The sequence below is a fragment of the Panthera pardus genome, unplaced genomic scaffold (genome assembly GCF_024362965.1).
Source record: "Panthera pardus isolate Hobbes unplaced genomic scaffold, ASM2436296v1 HiC_scaffold_13, whole genome shotgun sequence".
In the NCBI taxonomy this organism is placed as follows: domain Eukaryota; kingdom Metazoa; phylum Chordata; class Mammalia; order Carnivora; family Felidae; genus Panthera; species Panthera pardus.
In genome coordinates this window covers 183,085,857-183,107,007 of record NW_026526688.1, presented here as the reverse complement: position 1 = coordinate 183,107,007, position 21,151 = coordinate 183,085,857, and the positions used below count along the sequence as shown (strand labels likewise).

At 39.1% G+C, this 21,151-nt stretch overlaps 1 protein-coding gene across 2 annotated transcripts in view; it reads left to right on the top strand.

Annotated features, from left to right (window-relative positions):
* The window catches only part of STIM2 (stromal interaction molecule 2), a 150,240-nt gene that overhangs the window by 69,880 nt on the left and 59,209 nt on the right, over positions 1-21,151 (top strand). For both annotated transcript variants that reach the window (XM_019453539.2, XM_019453540.2), the window contains exon 3: positions 19,548-19,662. In XM_019453539.2, coding sequence (XP_019309084.1) covers positions 19,548-19,662 — 115 coding nt within the window. The remainder of the gene's footprint in view (positions 1-19,547; positions 19,663-21,151) is intronic.

Sequence of the window (21,151 nt, the reverse complement as noted above, 5' to 3'; positions counted from 1 at the left end):
TGTGGGAGTGGGGCTCAGAAATCTGTTGTAACAAGTCCTCTGTTGATTCTGATGCCCATGTTGTCCTTTAATAAATGTAATAGCTGTTTTTTGCACTATACTTTTGTAACAGTTTTTATAATCTGAGGCACAGTATTTATATTTGGCTACTGTGATGGTCTTGCAAAAGATATTGTTTCCTGCCCCTATACTTTGTGCTTTCACTTTGCCCAAGTCCTACCTTAAGTTTTTCTTAACATGTTCTACAGGAAGTCATAAACATGTATAACACAATAATTATTACTGTAAAGCAGAGTGTGCCTGTGTTTTGCTGGGGACAGAATTCTTTACTTTTGCTCAAGTAAGATGGTTTTATAACTTAGAATGGTTAAGAACCATTGTATAAATTATTGAGAGAGATACTAAGAGCATATGTTTATTATTTCATAGTTGTGCTTGGGATATTTCTTAAGTTCTAAGTTTTCTGCCCTGCTTTATCTAGTTGAGTATCTGGGCTCTTTATGTTTTGTCTTGACAATTGCAGTACCTCTTTACTGGGCTTCTTTCTCTGTCTCTTGCTTTTCCAGTTAATTTACCAACTGCTATTATCTTTCTGTTTATATTTGATAAGATCTAATTCTCTCAGAGTGTTTCTATTCTTGTGTCTCCTTGTCCCTCAAAGCAACCACCATAATAACCAGAGGACTTTGTCTTAACCCTACCCTGTCTTGCCATCCAGACTGTCTTGCCCTTGCCTCTGCCCCCTCTGACTTTGATGTGTTACAATGGGTTCCCTCTTCTTTTTTTTTAAAGTTTTTTTTGTAAATGTCTTATTTGCTTTTGGGAGTGAGAGAGCAACATGTGCGAGAGAGGGGGAGCGGCAGAGAGAGAGGAGGATAGAGAATCCCAAGCAGACTCTCTGCTGTCAGCATGGAGCCCCATGTGGGGCTCGGACTCAAGAGCCATGAGATCATGACCTGAGCCAGAATTGGATGCTCAACTGACTGAGCCCCCCCCCCCCCACCCCAGGTGCCCCTAATGGGTTCCCTCTTCTTGATACATCCTTAGCTGCGTGTCATTTGAGGAGTTCAGTACATATGGATTAAGTGGGCTTTTGTGCTGCCAGTAGGTAGGTACTTAAATATCATAATAGTTTCTGTGGAAAGATAGGTTTCAAATGGCAGATACGTATATTTAAATGCAACCAGTTTATAAACTGGGAGTGAATGGTCTATAGTATGAGATCTGTCTATAAAGAGCCAAAAACTTGCGAAATCATTTTCAACTCAGCACCTTTGCCTCTTTCTAGGAAGTTACCACAACCCCTGCTTCAACTAGTAAATCTTTTAGTCCCTTCCTCCAAATTATTTCCTCTTTCTTTAGTCAGAATGTCTGGCAATTATGTTTTCATGAAAAAGAATCCTTTCCCATTCTTGTTCCATTCATTTTTAATTTCCATTGACAGTTTTGTGTTACATACCGTTGTAGACCGGATGAGGGCAGAGCGGCAGGAATGTGAATGAGGACCTGTGTCTGTACTGAGCGCAATGTCCAGTCCTGCCCCTCTCCTCCCCTTCTTCCCTGGGCATTTTCAGGATCACGGCGTGGCACTGCATTTATGGAATGTATGTTTTTTGAGTGTGTAGCAAACTTCACGTATTGTCTCGTCTTCTGAAACATCTTTCAGTTGCGGTGTACAAAACCTATTTATTCCTGTTTCACAAATGAGTTAAATAAATTTGTGCTTTTACTGTAACATTAACTCCATCTGTCTTACTTTGTTGTTATGGATAGGGTGACCATATAATTCATCATCCAAACTGGAATACTTTTGAGAGTAAATGAGTTTGCTATTAATAATTACACCAGGACAACAGGTGAATGGGGACTGTCCTAGGCAAATGGGGCCGCGTAATGAACTCACTCTGTCTTACTGCAGTCTGCTTTCTGTTGTAATTACCTTTACCCACGTCTTACGCACTTCACTAAGTTGTTATTAAATTGATCCAAGTATTGTGCCAAGGTTTGTGCTATTAGTAAAGCTTGGATTTCAGTTTAGTTTATCAGGCTGTCTTTATGTATGGAGCACTTTGTTTTCTAGTAACATGGCAGAGACTTCAGCATTATTCCATTTTTCCTAGAGTTAAGTGATTTTTTTTTTTTTTTGTCTTTTTATTCCCTGGAAATAATACAGTTTAACAATATTTTCTGTATTAAGGTGAACTAGTACTCATTGACCCTTTCATTGATTGCTAGGATTTTTTTGTAGTAAGTTTCTGGTTGTCCCAAATTTTCATATCTGAAGAATATTCCATAATAGTCTAAATTTTCCTGTGCACCTATCCAGTGTTTGGCCTGCCAGAATTTCTCCCACAAGTAAGTGCTGCAGTCACTAACCACATGGTCTTCAGAAGACTGTTTTGCTCTAGGCAGCATTTCGTGTGACCTTAAGGTAAGGTGCTGTGCTGTATCAGGGAGCTGGATGTAAGGTAAACTGTTCTTTTCCTCAGATAGCCCTGCCGTATGTTGATTATACCATCATGGTTCAGAAAGCGTTTATGGTGTCTCACATGCTCTTTAGCAATGCTGTTTTGGGATAGGCAAGACAGGTCATATCCCTGTTTTATAGATGAGGAGACGGAGGCTTAGATTGTTACTTAGGTCACATAGCGTAGGAGCGGGGATAGAGCCCAACCGTCCCAACTTCCGTTCATTCTGGAACATGTTGAGACACAATTCCAGGTTGTTGCGTTTTGAACTTGTGTTCAGTTTTGAGCCTTGGACTCAGAAGGAGTCTCCCTGGATACGTTCTTGAACTGTGTTTCTATTAATGACCTCAATGTTAGTTGCAGAACTCTAGACGTTGATGTCAGCTCTTTCACTAGAGCCTCATACCTGCTTCTTCCCCGTATTTGTTCTGAATCATACTGACTTACGTCTTAAGTGTTATTTTAAGCAAGGCTGGAGAACCTGCCTCACCTCACCTTAAAGACTACTTTCCCCCTGTATTCCCTTTAGGCTTCCTATCCTGGCTTTGCTGGGTCTGCCTGGCTTGACACGGCTCATGGCATTGATCTAGTACTGGTAACACCAGGTGTTGATGAGCTGCTTTTTATTACCCTCCCACCCCCCAGCCTTTTTATAGGGCTATTGGGCCTGGAGGCTGAAACTATAAGGCTATGAAACTCAGTTGGTAAAGAGAACCTTTTTAAAACTGAAGAAATATTTTGTCTTAATCCTGAAAATGTTTAAAATAATCAATAAAAAATATTTGAGGGCCTTTCACTTGAATTGCTAACACTTGCCAATTGACCTTTATTTTTATATCTCCTAAGTTCCTAAAATTTCTTTCAAGTCTTAGAGAAGTACAGGAATTTTTATGGTCTTTAAAAACTATTTTTCGAACTAAATAGCTGGGGTTTTTTTTGTTTCCATTTTTCTTTTTACTTAGTTCCTTCAAGGGCTTGGGAAATATGCCTAGGCTCCTAAGGGTGTTGTTGAGCATTCATTTAAAAACAAAACACACCTAAGGCTTTAAAGTTTCTATTTATATATATAGCACTGTATGAATATGGGGCAGAATGAAACAAGCCAGCATAGACTTCCACGAGCTTACCCTCTACTAGGGATATAAAGACAACGTATGTCAGGGCATATTATGTACTAGGGATACACGTGAATCGTGGAAGTGCTCTTGTGTCTCAGAAGAGAGAGTGTACATTTGTTTGGAGAGCATCTAGAAAAACCTGGAGTAGGAGTCCTTGAGATGGGCCTTTGGAAGTGGGCAAGGTTTTCACAGGTGTAAACGATAGGTGAGACACTCCAAGAGGAAGGGTCAGAGTAGGGAAAATGTATTAAAGGAAGAACAAAGGATACTAATTTATGTAATAGAGAATACTCAGTCTGACTGGAGTATGGTGGTGTGGGGGATAGCATTGAAAAGAACTTGCTTGCTGTTTTTTTTTCCTTTTCCTACTTCTGGCTACTTCTCTGATCTCTTCATTGTTCTTACTTTTCTTGCACCTTAAAGTGTATGTATTCCATAATTTTTTTTTTAAGATTCAATTTTTTTTTTTTTTTTTTTTAGAGCAATTGGGGTTTACTACAAACTTGAGAGGGAGATACCGTAATTTCCCGTATACCCCCACCCCCACAATGGGGTGCATTCTCTTTCATTATCACCCACCACATTGGTATGTTTTTTACCCAGAATGAACCTACACTGACATGGTGTAATCACCCCAAGTCCGTGGTTTTCATTAGGGCTTGTTCTTGGTGTTGTATATTCTCTGGGTTTGGATGAATATATAAGGATATGTATCCATCGCTAAAATGTTATACACAGTATCTTCACTGCCCTGAAATCCTCAGTCTTTATTGTTTCTGATGTTTCTTCTGTTTCTCTCTCTTTCTCCTGGTATTCCCATTACACCTATGTTATACCTTCTGTAGTTGCCTCATAGTCCTGTTTTGTTTTCTTCAGTCCTCTCTTTACTTTCTGGGTTTTGAAGTTTCTTTCAATACATCTGTCCTCTACCGCAGAGAGGTTTTCTCAGCTCTGTCCAGTCTGCCCATCAAAAGAATTCTTCACTTGTGTTATAGTATTTTTGATCTGTAGCATTTCTTTCTGGTTCTTTCTTAGGATTTGCATCTCTGCTTATATTGCTTATCTGTTCTTACATACTACCTACTTTATCCACTAGAATCCTTAGTGTATTAATCATGGTGATTTTAAATTCCTGGTCTGATAATTCCCTACTATGTCTGGTTCTGATGCTTTTCTGTCTCTTCAGATTGTTTTTTGCCTTCTGGTATGTCTTGCCATGTTTTCTTGAGAGCTAGACATGATGTATGGGACAAAAGAAACTGCTGTAAATAGACCTGCGGTAACTGGGTGGTGTGGTGTCGGGGGGAGGGGAAGTGTTCTGTAGACCCATGATTAGGTCTCTGTCTTTCATTGAACCTATGGTTCTGGACTGTAACCTTCACAAGTCTTTCCCATTTTTGTTTTTTTGTTTTCCCTTAGGTGAGACAGGATGGCTGGAGCGAGCTGGAGTTGGGTATATCTCTTCTCCCACTGGAAGGCTAGAGCCCAGTAGAGTTGAGCTGAGCCTTGTCAGTTAGGCTCTGATAATACCCTTGCAGGTTAGGCTCTGGTTAACTAGTTGCCCCTGAGGGTAGGCCTTGTTAAGAGGAACAGAGTGCTCTGGAGCACACATCTTTTTCTCAGTTTACAAGGATTATATTCCAATATACCCATTGTAAGTTGAAAATGTTGTAAGTCGAACATACATTTAATACACCTAACCTACTTTAAATGTGTTCAGAACACTGACATTAGCCTACAATTGGGCAGAATAATCTAACACGGAGCCTGAATATAATAAAATGCTGAATATCTCATGTAAATGTAATTTATTGAATACTGCACTGAAAGTGAGAAAAAGGAAGGTTGTAGGGACACAGAGTGGTTGTGAGTGAATTGGTTGTTTACCCTTGTGATTGCGCGGCCGGCTGGGCGATGCCATGCCACTGGCCCTGCCCAGCAGTGTGACAGTATCGTAACACATGTCACTAGCCCGCAAAAGGTGCGAGTTCAAAAATCAAAGTACGGTTTCTACTGAATGTGTATCTCTTTCGCACCATCATTAAGTCGAAGAATCCTAAGTTGAACCATTGTAGGTTGGGAACCGTCTGTATTTGGAAGTGGTTTTTTTCCCCTCTACCTGCCAGAAGCAGGAGGAGATTCCTCTTCAGTGTTCCCTGTGGTAATCTGATTGAGCTCCTGGAGGCAAATCTCATGATGCAGTAGGCACCCCTCCCGTCCCCCTCCACCCCATGACTGGATATCCCTGGAGGTTTTACCTCTCAGACTGGCCTGCATTGATCCTGCAGCCCTTCCTCAGTTAGTTTGGGTCCCCACCCCCTCTCCAATCCCCCAGCAGTTTCGGGTCCTTGGCCTCTGCTTCGGCTAAAGTCAGCTGAGGTTCCCTGCATTTGCTTGCCAGTCTCTCCAGTCCTGGGGGCAGCAGTTTGTCCTGGGCCCTCCCCTCTCTTACAGATCCATGAAGAGTTTACTCTTCAGTCTGGTCAACTTTTTGCTGGTTGTTAGGGTGGACTGGTGACTTCCAAGCTCTTTACACTGGGATTGGAAAACAGAAGTCTCTTCCATAACATTCCTGTCTTTGGGCCTCTTCTGTTCTTTCTTTCCCTTTCTAGGAAGTTTTATTCAGGCTCGTGGCTTTAATTATCATTTTTGTATAAGCTTAGTTCTGACTTCTCTAGTGAATTCCATTCTCACGTTTTGCCTGCTAAGATCTCTAACACAGCATCCTAAATGCTAAAAGAGAGAATGCTAAAGATGCTAAAAAAAAAAAAAAAAGAAATACATTGCTGTCTTTCTTTGTTTTCCTTTCTAGAGAAGTTCACGCTGAACCAATCACCACCTTCCTCAAAATACTGTTTTCTGGGGTTGCCTGGGTGGCTTAGTCGGTTAAGCATCCAACTCTTGATTTTGGCTCACAGTTCGTGAGTTCGAGCTCTGCATTGGCCTCTGTGACACTCTAGAATCAACATCCAGGCAGTTTTTATTGGTGATCTAATCCACTAGGTCAGTTTTTCTAAATTAATCATCACTTTTTTAATTTCCCCTTTTTGCTGCTAGACCTTTCTTTTTTTTTTTTTTTTTACGTTTATTTATTTTTCAGACAGAGAGAGACACAGCATGAACGGGGGAGGGGCAGAGAGAGAGGGAAACACAGAATCGGAAGCAGGCTCCAGGCTCTGAGCCATCAGCCCAGAGCCCAACGCGGGGCTCGAACCCGCGGACCGCGAGATCGTGACCTGAGCTGAAGTCGGACGCTTAACCGACTGAGCCACCCAGGCGCCCCTAGACCTTACTTCCTTAGGGTGATGATATTTTTCTTTTGCACTCATGTTAGTCTGTGTCCTCCAAGAAGCAAACACCAGTAGCAGATTAAACATGCTAGAAATTTATTAGGGGCGTTGCCAGTGAGAGACAAGGGTAGGGAGCTGAGAGAGGCCTTGTCCTGAACTTGGGTGAAGGAGAGAGGGAAGGAAGGAAGGAAGGAAGGAAGGAAGGAAGGAAGGAGCAGGTGGTGTTGATGGAGCAGACCCTGCTTGGGATTCTCTGTCTCCCTCTCTCTGCCCCTCCCCCATGCTCTCTTGCACTCTCAAAAAGAAATAAATATTCAGAAAAAAATATTGTTGGGGTGCCTGGGTGGCTCAGTGACTTGAGCATCCGACTCTTGGTTTCATCTCAGGTCGTGATCTCTTGGTTTGTGGCTTCTAGCCCCGTGTTGGGCTCTGTGCTGCCAATGCAGAGCCTGCTTGGGATTCTTTCTCTCTCCCCCTCTCTCTGCCCCTCCTGCGCTCTCTCTCTCTCTCTCTCTCTAAAAATAAATAAATAAACTTCTAAACATTTTTTAAAAGTTTAGAAAATACTGTTTTCTTCTCTTTTTTTTATTAAAAAAATTGTTTTTAATGTTTTTATTTATTTTTGAGACAGAGGCAGCATGAGTGAGGGAGGGGCAGAGAGAGAGGGAGACGCAGAATCTGAAGCAGGCTCCAGGCTCTGAGCTGTCAGCCCAGAGCCCGACGCGGGGCTCGAACTCACGAGCTGTGAGACCGCGACCTGAGCCGAAGTCTGACGCTCGACCGACTGAGCCACCCAGGCACCCCTTTTCTTCTCTCTTCTATGTTATTTTTGTTGCTGGTATCCCTGTTTTACCTACAACTCAGGCTTGATGCTCCAGTCTCATCTTTGTCTGCATTTTTGTTTCCTCTCTGAGTTGTTTTAGTCTTTGATTTCTGACTTGTCTTGCCATTGCCAGTCTTTTCCTCCTTTAAAATCCATTTCGACGATTACTACTTGATTAAAACACTTTGGAACATATTTTGTTTTCCTCTTCCCCTTCCCCAGACTCAGCAACTTCTAGTGGGTCTTCATAGGCTGGTTGTATCAAGCTGTAGTGTGCAGCAGCGAATCACCTGGAGGACGTGTTGAAACCCAGGTTTTAACTCTAGAATTTCTGATTCCGTAGGTCTGGCATGAGACCCAACAGTTTGACTTGCTGACATGTTCCCAGATGCTGACATTGCTGGCCCAGGAACCACACTTTGAGAGTCACTACTAGAGTCTACCACATACAGCCCAGACTTCTTCATTTGGCATTTAAGACCTTTTATGTCCTTCTAGCCATTGTCATTTACTCTGCATCTTCTTGGTGACGCACTCTCTCCTCCAGCCACAGTTAACTGCAGACAGACTGCTCTTCGTACACATCCCATATTTTTATATGCCTCTCCGGGCATTTCACTCATGATTTCTCCGTTTCTTTCTGTATGTTAAATTATATGCAGCTCATAAGATTAATTTTAAGATTTAGCAGAAACAGAATGTCATCCATGTAGTTATTCATCCATCTATATAGAATGTCTTTCCAATAGTCCTCGCTATTTTACTGTGTGTGTGTGTGTGTGTGTGTGTGTGTGTGTGTGTGTGTGTGCGTGTGTGTGTGTGTGTTCCTCTATTACTCTTCTAAGCCAGGGACGCCTGGGTGGCTCAGTTGGTTGAGCAACTGACTTTGGCTCATGTCATGATCTTGCAGTTTGTGAGTGTGAGCCCCGTGTTTGGCTCTGTGCTGACAGCTCAGAGCCTGGAACCTGCCTCGGATTCTGTGTCTCCCTCTCTCTGCCCCTTCCCTGCTCATGCTCTGTCTCTCTCTGTCTCTCAAAAATGAATAAATGTTAAAAAAAAAATTTATTATTCTTCTAAGCCAGAGAAATTTCTTGCATTTGGTTTTCCCATATGGCATTTGTTGCTTTATAGTTCAGTGTGACCCTTATTTTCATTTCATTTCCTTCTGGCAGACAACTCTGTGTTTTACCTGTCTCTCATTAGTTACATAGTATATGTATGTGGTGATAGTAGGAAATTAAATTCTTTCTGTGGCTATAACTAGGAGGTCAAACAAGCCTCCTAGCTGGGATTGTCATATTCAGAGAAATAGGAATACCACCGTAGGATCATCATATTCGGAGAAATAGGTCACAGAGGTCCAAGCAGGTAGGGGGGGCCGGAGGAGTGGCAGGTGCCAGGCAATCCAGCTTTGTGAAAGGCATTTGGCACACTGGGGGCTGCGTGCACCCAGCCCATGCCTGCCCTGCCACCATGATGCCCAGGAGGAAGATCAGGTCCACTGAGGGAGCAGTGAAGGAGGAACCCAAAAGGGGCATCAGCAAGGTTTTCATCTAAACCTGCTTCTGCAGAAGTGGAAACCAAGTCAAAAATGACAGCAGGAAAGGCTAAATCTTCAGATAAAGAAGTGCAAATGAAAGGGAAAGGGGAGCAAAACGAACAGGCTGAAGTGGCTAAGAAATGAGAGGAGACTTCCCCGCAGAAGACAGAGAAACTAGCAATTAGGAGAGTCGCCTCTGATGCAGCAGGAGAGAAAAAGCTCAGTCTAATTAATATTGCATACCATGTCTTTATCAGTGGTCCCTACCTCCCTTCTTATACAGTCCAGAGGAGCTATTTTGTAAATGCAAGTTTTTAATAGTTCTACAAACAGTTTTAAGGAGAGCGTCCCACCTTATCCCATTTTTTTTTTTTTTAATGTGTAATTACTTTTTAAAAGAAGCAAAATCATTTCCTGGTTGTTTATTTTTTGGTACAGCCCGAAAATGGTGGGATATTGAGTGTGGGAGGCTTTGATCATCTTGGGTGTCAGCCTGATATTCCAGGCTGTAGTATTCCAAGGGGTAGTTTTATATCTTATAACACAAAGCATATTAAATGGTAACTTGATGTCAGTCATGCATTTAATATATCTTGAACATTTTAAATGATTTCTGTTCCTGTGTTGCTTTTGGTAGAATTGTTTCTTCAAGAAAACCACTCCTTGAAATCTTGGCTCTCCCTGTCCTAATTTTGTACACTCTGTAACAGCTTTGGTTATTGTACTCCAGTTTTCCTAGTAACTTTGTTAGTGTGCCCTGACGGATGAAAATTTGAGTGTGTGGTGTATATGATACAGTGAATTAGTGGGCCGTAACTGTGTAACATTGTATAATATATAAAGATATTGGTACTTAATATCTGTTGAAGGAAAATTTGCCTCCAGATTTTAAGCTGGAAAGTCACCAGAATAGCTGCTTAGAAAAGAATCATAAGTGCATGATTTTTTAGGTTTTTGGTACGTATGTGAAGAGCTGTATACACATTGAAGTGTCTGTGTACTGATCCTCAGAACAGCCAATAAAATCTCAATTATGACAAAATAAAACAACCAAAAAACACAAAGAAACAGGTTATAGTTACAACCCTGAGTCTCACTGATGGAAGTATTTTAAACACTTCAACCCTGAAAAACCAAACAATGATAAAAAGACATGAAAAAGTATAATATATGGCAAATTAATGTCATCTCTTAAAGGTTGGGTTAACAATCATGAGAGATGAGCAATACATTTAAAGTAATATCTTTTTAATGAATAAAATTGTGCCTATGAAAGATAATGAATTTCTTGAAATTCTTGATGGTTTAAATATTTGAGGTATATCTTACATTCAATTCAGTGCAGAAATTTTAGCTTTACAGTTTCATGAATTTTGACAAATGTATATACCCATGTATCCAGTTTTGATACACTTGTGCCATTTTGATTCTCAAATTTTGAAACTGTTACTTTCTTGTGTAGAAGATAGCGAAGAGAAATCTTTGTGTTGCTGTAAAATCTATTAAGTGTGATTGGTCATAATTTTCCTTTTCTTTCCCCCTGCTAGTTTATTTCCTATACTTTTCCCAACTATGTGATAACTAACCAGAGATCTAAGGATTGGGGTAGGAGGATTCTTTCCTTTCTCCTTGGCAGAGGCCATGTAAGGCTACTGGGAGGCTCATTCACCTTCCTGTGTGGCTGTAAACTGTATGTTCTCTCCTGTTAACTGTCGATTCATTCACTGTTCGTGCTCCTTGCAAAAGCGAATTTTTCCATCCAAGCACTTCATCTCATCTCCTGTCTCCTGTGGACAACTTGAGGACAGTGCTTTAGCAATGTACCGTTTCCTACTGATCTTTCCCATCTGACTCAAACCTGCCATTGTCTTGCACCTCATAAACGCAGCAGTATGAAAACTTCCAACTCTTTGTTCTCCCTTTGGTGATTGCCCAATTCCTTTCTTCTTTTTTTCCAACAAGTTCCCTCAAAAGGATTTCTGTACTAGTTTTCTCATCTCATTCTTGAAGTCACTTAAGCTTTTGCCTCTGTTACTCCTCCAAAACTGTTCTAACTATGCTCCGATTTCCGTCTGGTCTTATTTTCCTTCTGCTTATACGGCTTTTAAGAACAGTTCCAGCAGTACGGGACTTCCTGTGATAAACCCTTACTGTTTGTCCAAAAAGGTTTTTATTTTGCCTTCATCTTTGGAAGCTGTTTTTGCTGGGTAAGAATCCTAGGTTAGCAGTTTTTTCTTTCACACTTTAAGTGTGCTTCCTAAGTGGTCTCTGGATTATGTTCTCTGACAATTCTGTCCTCCTTATCTCTGTTCCTCTGTTCCTATTGTGTTTTCATCCCCTCTCCCCCCTCCCAAGTTGCTTTTAGATTACTCTCTTTATCCCTGACTTTAAGCTATTAGATTATGATGTGTATTGGTGTAGTTTTCTTTATGTTTCTTGTCTTGAAGTATATTGATCTTCTGGGATCTGTGGGTTTATAGTTTTAATAAAATTTGGAAAAATTTCGGCCATTATTTCTTGAAGTATACTTTTTTTGTCACTCCCTCTTGGCTCCTTATGGACTCCAATTACACTTATGTTAGGCTGTATGAAATTGCCCCACAGCTCGCTCTCTGATTTGGATAGTTTCTCATGCTTATTGTATTTAGGTTTGCTGATATTTTAGTCTGTCATGTTTATTATTAATCTCATTCAGTGTATTTTTCATCTCGGTAATTGTAGTTTTAATGTTTAGAATTTTGATTTGGGTCTTTAAAAGAAACACTTTGACCTTACATGTCTGCAGTAACACACTCAGAATTTACTTTAGCTTCTTGAATATATAGAATATAGCTGTAATAACTACTTTAATATCTTTGTTTACTAATTCTCTCATCTTTGCCATTTTTGAATTGGCTTTGATTGAATTTTCTCCTAGTTTTGGGTTCTATTTTTCTGTATCTTAGCATACGAGGTAGTTTTTCATTGGACGCCAGACATTGTAGATTTTACCTTGTTAGGTACTGAGTATCTTGTGTCCATAGAAGTGTTCTTAAGCTTTATTCTAGGACAGGGTTAGGTCACGTGGGAGCACTTTAATCCCCTTGCCTTGTATTTATAAGCTGTTTTGAGGGCAGAGTCCATGTAGAATTTAGTCTGGGGTTCGTGTTCCACAGTACTGAGACAAAACCTTTCCCACAAATTATGAGATTTTTCACTCTGTCTTATTGGAACAAGCACTATATGTAATCTGCTATATGTAATCTTCAGGGATTGTTTCCTCTAAATTTTTTGTGTGTCTTCTTTCCTTAGCTTGCTATGGCTTTCTTGTACTCACGGGCTGATCAGTAGTCAGTAAAGACTCCAGGCAGCCCCTCCCTCCCTCCCTCCCTCTCCCTCTCCCTCTCCCTCTCTCTCTCTCTCTCTCTCTCTCTCTCTCTCTTTTAGATAATCCACGCTTCCCTCTCTGTGCAGTCCACTCTTCTCTGTACCGAGTCCTGTAACCCCTCCTCTCCCTAGTTCTCCCCAAGCTCCCACCTCCACCTCTTCACCTCAGGAGGCTGCTGGTCTCTGCCTGATTCCCCCTTTCTGTGCATTATCCTGAAAATTCTGGAAGTTCTCTTTAGGAATTAATTTAGGGCAGTCACAGGGCATACTGTATTTAGAGTCTCCAGGAATCACTGTACTTTGTTGTCTTGATGTTCATGGCAGTATAGAACCTTATTTATTTGTTTACTATTGAATAGACTGATGGAATCATAGGTAGTTTTGTTAGAGATTTTTGGATTATAATCAATAATAATCTCGAAGAGTAGTCATTATATAGGTGATGTATTGGTTCCTGTGAAACAAACTTCAGCTCATAAATACATTGTGTCTTACAAGTCTTTGTAAATTAGTTGTTTGACTCTGTCGTCTGTCATCTCTCATCCGATCATTCAGTTGAATTAGTGTCATAAATACTGGGTAAGTTCTCCAGCTAGCGCATAAAAGGCTGTGGTTTAGTTTAAATGGTGTTCAAAGTCATTGTGAGGCCAGTTGAACTCTGAGCTGTTCTGAGAACAGAATATTAAGGAGGTCATTGGTGCATTTATTGTGGGTAAACTAAAGATTGACTGATGGGTTTTTGATGTTGGAAATTTAGGGAGTGGGATTAAGGGCTGAAATGGTACTGTAGCAGCTGGACAAAGTGTAAAGGTAAGATGTGGAAACCGTCCAAATCAGCTTGAAATTTTCATTAGTATAGATTTTTAATGTTTGAAAAAAAATTGAATGTAGGATCTGAAGAATTTTTTCTCAGATATTAAGTGATTTACCTTTTTTCATTTGTAATTCCATGAAAACATGTCCCAGTTGCCTGTGTTCTCTTAGGTTCTGTGTAGGTGTCATCATTTGTCTTAGATGAGAAGATCAGAGTTATTAACACAGAACTATCTTAGCACTAGCCCGTGTCCCTGCATTGTTACAGCATTCTGTGTGGTAAGTATCAAGCAGGATTTGATATTGCTGCTCCGTAGATTTAATTCTTAGACCAGTGATTATCAGTGGCGTTTTATAGTGCCTCAGAGTCATCTTCTGGCATTTCAAGAAATGATGCAAAGCAAGGCAAAGATTTAACTCATTATCTTAAAAAATGATTTACATGAAATAGCTGGGTTGTTGAGTGTTTACTGTATACCAAGCACTATTCTTTACACTTCATATGAAATAAGCCACTTAAACCTCACAACCTGTTGATACATGACTCTTGTCACCATTTTGCTGACGAGAAAACTGAAGCACAGAGAGGGAAGTAACTTACTAAAGTCATACGGCAAATAGTAAATTTGAGATACAACTACACTAGTATGTATCGGTCTGAAGATTGAGTCTGCACTCTCAACCACTGTGTTCACTTTTGGGATGAAGAAATATGGACAATTCATGCTTTATTAACATGGTATCATTTCTAAGAGTTTGGGAATCAGTGCATTTTTCAGAACATCCAGGTTAGGATGGTGGTGTGAATAGTGGTGAAGGACTTAAACTTTGGAATTCTTTAAAATTTATGTTGGTATTAGGTTTCCTAAATAACTGAATGAAATGGAATGAATTGCCAACCCTCCCTTAGCCTTAGCTTTTTCGTCTTTACGGGTGAGAATAACAGTGATCCTTTCTGGTATGCATTCTTTCCCATTAGACATTATACTAAGCTATTTTAGTAATCTTTTTAAGTTTATATATTTGCGGAAGGGGGGGGGGGAGGAAGAGCCATACTGTCAGTGCAGACAGAGCTGGATAGGGACTCAAACTCATGAACTGCGAGATCGTGACCTAAGCCAAAATCAAGACTTGGATATTTAATCAGCTAGGTCACCCAGGTGCCCTGGAACCCATTTACTTTAACTGACTCACGTATCAGACCTTGGACACTGTTGATGACAGATTTCCTTGGGAAGATCTCTGCTTACATTGTCAATGAAAAGGCTGTGGTTTTCCTCTTCATCTCTGTGTTAGGTATGTATTTTGTTTCAGAGGTCTGAAATGGTTGTCTTAAGAATATTAGGAAATCCTAGCTTCTTAAATGTCTATTATTTTCCAAAATGTATATTAAACCTACCAGACTACTCAAGGTGAAAGTAATTTATTCAGGCTTTAAACTTCAACAGCAATAATAACATTGATATATAAAAACGACTCAAATTACTTTTATTTTCTGACACTCCTGTGTGCTAGGTATGCATTTTTAAATGAATTTTCTTCATAACCATTTGTGTTAGGTAATTTTATTTTCCTCACTATACAGAAGAGAAATACGAGGCTAAAAAGAATGTAAGTAGTGGAGTCAGGTTTTGAATATAGTCTGTTACACTCAGAGTCTGAGTGCTTAACTGTGATGATAAATCACCTCTCCATGAATATTGAGATCTTAAAATCATATATTTAAAAATCAAAGGGGAAACACTTATGTGTCATTGTTATGTCATGGAAATCAGGACAAGAATTGTGTAGCCCAAGCCTCCTCAGGAGCTGAACTGGAAGTCATCAGGAATCGAGCCAGTTCCTGGTGCCATTTCTTTCTTGCTGTGCTCTCTTTCGTTTCTTTCTCTCTTGGCGTTTTGACTTCTTCTGTATGTGGTTCGTCTTGACTGTTCATAGAGTGATACCTTCGACACCAGTTTCCTTATCACCTTAAAGATCCAGAACCATCACCAAGTGACCTAGCCTTTTATGGTCGGAATTGCAGTTTCTTGTGAAATAGAATCCTTTCATCCTGGTCATGCTCTGGATTGTTTTCTTCTGGGTCAAGTGTCCATCCCTTAGTCACATGGCTGTGGCAGTGGGTGATAGGTTGAGTGAAGGATGAGCTACACTGATGTTGGTAGGGGAAGAGGTATAGGCTGAAAAGGGCCCCAGATATGAGTGCACTATTATGTGTCAGACTTTATTAAGCACTACTATAAAAATAATAGCACAAATATAAATGCAAATCTAATAAAAACAAAAAATGCATAGCATCACAAATGTAAAATATACATACAAAATACAAAGTAATGTGTATATTAGAGATATAGGGAACTGAAATCAACTTATCATCTAAAAGTTAACTTCCTGAAACTGGATATGTAAATTCCATAATGGTATTAAAAGAATATATTTAAAAGATTCATCTGGGTGAATGTTTTTGAAAAGAATATTCAGTAGTCATTTATTTGAGTACTTCTGTATTTGTATTGTCAATTCAGGCTTTCCTATAGTAGGTTTAACTAGGCGCATAATTGGATATGTTTAGCCAGGAACTCTAATGTAATTTGCAGTACATTGTTTGAAGATTTACCTCATAGAATTTGAATCTATTTTCTGATTTCTTAATTCACAGATTTCAACAAATAAGAAGTGTTTTTCGTTTTCTCATGCATTTTCAATTATTGGTGACTGCTTTTAAAATTTCTTCTGTTAGCCTGTCTCATTTCTACAGTTTGCACTTCTTTATGAAGTTAAAGAAAAGTCTGAACAGTCAGAATGCTCTATAGGATATTGGGAAGAGAATTTAATGGAAGCTGATGAGTTCTAGTATGTTTGGTTGAGTTAAAAATTTTCCAACTTAATTTCAACATAAAGTGATTCTGCTTTCTAGTCACATTGTGATAAAAATGTTGAAGATATAGGAGATACAGACTACACTTCTATGTGGTTTGTTATGAATTGTATTATTTTGGGGCTGTGTTTTAAAACAGAAGCATATACTCCAGGGAAAATATAATTCTGTGCATTTATATAGTTTTGACCCACCTTTTGTAGGAGCCAGATAGTTCTTTTACATTAAGTGAACTATGTAGATAATCTTCATGAGCTTTTTTTTAATTGTCCTTCTTTGATACCTAAATTCTTTTATTTATTTATTTTTAAATGTTTGTTTATTTTGAGAGAGAGCAAGCGGGGCAAGGGGCAGAGAGAGAGGGAGAGAGAATTCCAAGCAGGTTCCGCCTGTCAGCACAGAGTCCAGTGTGGGGCTCGATCCCACAAACTGTGAGATCGTCACCTGAACTGAAATGAAGAGTTGGATGCTCAACCAGCTGAGCGACCCAGGCACCCCAATTCTTTTATTTTGTTAAACACGTAATTTGGCAGATGTCTATACACATCCTAGGCTTTCTAAAATAGTTCAGTAGCTAGAATGTCTCATCTAGTCCATGTATGGAAATTAGCTCTATTTTCCAAAATATATTGATCCTGAACCCACAGAACTCTATTTTTATGTTGTGTTCATGTAGTGGAAAGAATTTCCTAGGACATTGGTTTTCTTTTTTTATTTTTCATGTATCACAAGTATGAAACAGTTGCCATTTGTTCCAAGTGGCTGGACTATTTCCAAGGCAGGCTTCCTCCCTGCTTTTTTCATCATCGTGCTTTTCAATATAGAATTTCTCTCTAGCTCTTGAACCTTTTCCATGCTAGGGGCGGTTTCTGAACATCTCAGTGGCATTGATTTTTCCAGGTATACCTACTAGATTTTGAAGGTATCTGGAAGAGCAAAGAGGAAGGGGCAGAAACAGGAAAAGAGAAAATATGAAATAGAACTAGGCAAGAGTTGTAGCAAAGATTTTAAAATCTTTAAAAATCACTTGTAAAAATGGTATTTAGAAAACAAGGGTGAGGCACTGTCTTTAGAACAGCAAAAATACATACGTAATAGACCTAGATACCTGCCTTTCAAGTTATCTATGGTGAAGGACCAGAGTTTTCATTTCCTGTTCATTACAGATAGGGCCTACATGATAAATACATTTATCACATGCTTGGGTCAGAATTTTTGAAAGTGTATAATTGCTATAAAGGTTTCTAAATGGCTTCTCTCCATTTCTATACATATTGTAGATGAGAATCAGTTTGCTGACTGACATCAGTCCCACGACCACATGTTGAGTAGTAGTGTTGATCCTAAAATGTTTTTTCTTCGTTTTATAACTGAGGTTATTAAAGCTCAGAAAAGTGAAATGATTTTTCAGTATTACACAGCTATTAAAAATTTATTTTTTTTAGGGGCGCCTGGGTGGCTTAGTCGGTTGAGCATTTGACTTCAGCTCAGGTCATGATCTCACGGTTTGTGGGTTCGAGCCCTGCATCAGGCGCTGTGCTGACCGCTCAGAGCCTGGAGCCTGCTTCAGATTCTGTGTCTTCCTCTCTCTCTGCCCCTCCCCTGCTCATGCTCTGTCTCTTTTCTTTTATTATTCCAAAAATAAATAAAAACATTTAAAAAAAAGTATTTTTTTTAGTTTCAGTAGAAAACAATACAAAAGTAAAATTTGACCTTTGTCTGAAGATGATGTTCATTGTCAGCATATAAAAGTCAGAAAAATAGGTCTTGGGGGTTGGGAGTTCTAGGGGATTTTCACTTTCTGCATTATGGATTTCTGAAATAATCTTTTATATGATCTTTTATTTTTGAAATTAGAAACATTGATAAAGATATCAAATAAAATAAAACCAAAACAAGAAAAATCAGTAATGAGAAAAAGCATAATAATACAGAAAACTATTTGTTTCATATAATTAAAGTAATGAGTTTATATGGGGAAAGTATCAAGGGATCAGGGCTAAAAGATTGTCAGGAATAGGATTGGGAAATGGTATATAAGCCATAAAAAAAAAAGCCATAAAAAAAAGTAGTTTGCTTTTTATTTGGGAGACAGTGGGGAACATCTGAAGGATTTTATGTAATGAAGTAACATAGAGCAGGTTGCTTTTAGCAAAGAAAATTTTAGTGCACTCTCTATATTTTATTTATTCTTCTTTAACAAAATTCTTTTCACATTTTTTGTTTATTTGGGGGAGGGGCAGAGAGAGGGGGAGAGAGAGAATCCCAAGCAGGCTCCGCGCTGTCAGCCCAGAGCCCGACACAGGGCTTGATCCTATGAATCATGAGATAATGAGCCAAAAATCAAGGGTGAGATGCTCAAGCGAGCCACCCAGGTGCCTCTTTCCATATATATTTTAAAGTAAGATTAATGGAGGATCTGCTTTAGTTTTATAAAATACTTTAGTTCTGACCACTATGGTCAAATGCCTTTCAGTTGTAAATGATAGCTTCCAAGGTAGGAGAACACAGAAATATGAAGCAGTAGTTGAGATGAGTACTCATTGTGTTTCGAAACACCCTGTCACTAAGTATTTGGTAAAAATGTATAATGTTGAGGCAGTATGCCATGTTTTTGAGCATTAGAAACCTCCTGGGTTGAAAGCTCTGCTGCTTGTGATTTTTCCAACCTTGGGCAAACTATTTTACTTCTTTGGGTCTCAGTTTTCTCATCTATAAAATGGAGATACATAATATAGAACTGTCAATAAAGTTAAAAGACTGTGTGTGTGTGTGTGTGTGTGTGTGTGTGTGTGTGTGTAGATACATAGACATGGTATGTAATGTAGAATAGTAGCTGGTAAATAATGAGCATTAAATAAGTACTTTGTCTTTTAAAGGTTTATTTATTTATTTTGAGAGAGAGAGAAGAAGAGACAATCCCAAGCAGGCTTCTCATTCTTAACATAGAGCCTCACATGGGGCTCGAACCCATGAACTGTGAGATTATGAAATGAGTGAAAATCAAGTCAGATGTTTCACCAACTGATCTGCCCAGGTGCCCCTAAATTTTTGTTGCTGTTATGATTAGTAGAAGACATTTTGTTAAATAAATTTTATAAGCATATAAGAATAATGTGAATACAAAATATACCAAAAATATACCAGTTATTATCTGAAAATTGCCACCTACTGGATTTCGAACTTTTCTCAGTTTAGAGACTAGAATAGTGCATTTAAGTTTACTTAATTTAGTGTTTTTTCTTTTATAGTTTATCAGAGAAGATATGAAATATAAAGATGCTACTAATAAACACAGCCATCTGCACAGAGAAGATAAGCATATAACTGTTGAGGATTTGTGGAAACAGTGGAAAACATCAGAAGGTAAGACTTTTTAGTGAACTGAATCCCTCACCTGCCCTTTGCCCTACATAGCCATTGTCAACTCACTAATTGCATATGATTTTATGAAAAAAATCAAACTACCATTTTCTGTGAGGATACTTATATTTTAGTAAATTTTCCACTTTTGATTTTGAAAAATGATTTTTATCTTTCTTAGGATTCATTATGGGTCAGCCTGTTGCCAGATAATTTGATACCTTGTACTAGAATAAGTAAGGTAATGCATGTCTGAGAGCTTAAAGTTGTGGCGTATTGCTTCAGCTGTTAAGTGACATTATTATAAAAGATTTATCAAATAAATATGGATCCCAAAGTTGTGTTTTTAATTATCACATACAGTTTTCTGAAGTCTTCAGAAGGCACAGAATGTTTAAGCTTTTCCTTAAATAAGTTCTTTATGAAGTCTTCTAATAGTTGCATGATAAGTTATATAATTTATATTTTATCATTTTTCTGCCCTTAGATCCTCAGGCTGTCTCATGGACAGTAACTAATTGGGGCAGGAAAAGTGTATGACCTGAAACCTCACCTCGATCCCTAATACTAGAAAAGAAGAAGATTATTATTATTATTTTATTTTTGAGTAACAGAGTCAACCAAAATGTCTTTTTCCAAATGTTTTTATGTTTCTATTCTTTTATCAGTCAAGCATTGGTGTTGTGTATATTTTTCTCTGCACCTTTGAATGGTGAAATGAAAGGAGGAGGAAGTTGGGACAGACTGCCACATAAGAGGATAAAGACATAATAAAGTTCACTAGACTGGCTCTGGTAACATTTGGAAATGGGAAAATACAGAATGCTACCCCGTTAGTGCTTGGTATTTGTATTAATATATGAGAAGGTTTATAGCGTGCTTTAAAAATCTGTCTCTCCATTTCCCTTCCCTACTACCAATTTGAAGTAGTCGGAACTTGGGTAGTACTAGAAATGAAAGAATATCAGTCTCATGAGGGGAAAGTGCTAGCATGGTGGGAAGCTCCGTAAAACTTAATCTGTGTACAGATATGCCTTGGAGATACCGCAGGTTTGGTTCCAGACCACCACTCTAAAGCGTATGTTGCAGTAAAGCAAGTCACGTGGTTTTTTGGTTTCCCAGCGCATATGCATATAAAAGTTACGTTTACACTATACTGTATTCTGTGAAGCGTGCCATAGATAACATTATGTCAAAGAAGATGTCCATCCCTTAATTAAAAAATGCTTTATTGCCAAAACATGCCAACCGCCATGTGAGCTTTCAGCAAGGTCTCATCTTTTTGCTGGTGGACGACTTGCCTCACTGAGGGTGGCCGCTGACCGGCCAGAGCGCTTGCTGGAGGTGGAGTTGGCCGTGGCAAGTTCTTAAAACAGGACGGCAATGAAGTTTGCCACGCCCACCGACTCTTCCTTTCCTGAGCAGTTTCTCAGTAACATGCAGTGCTGTTTGATAGCATTTTATCCACAGTGGCACTTTTTTCCTAACTGCG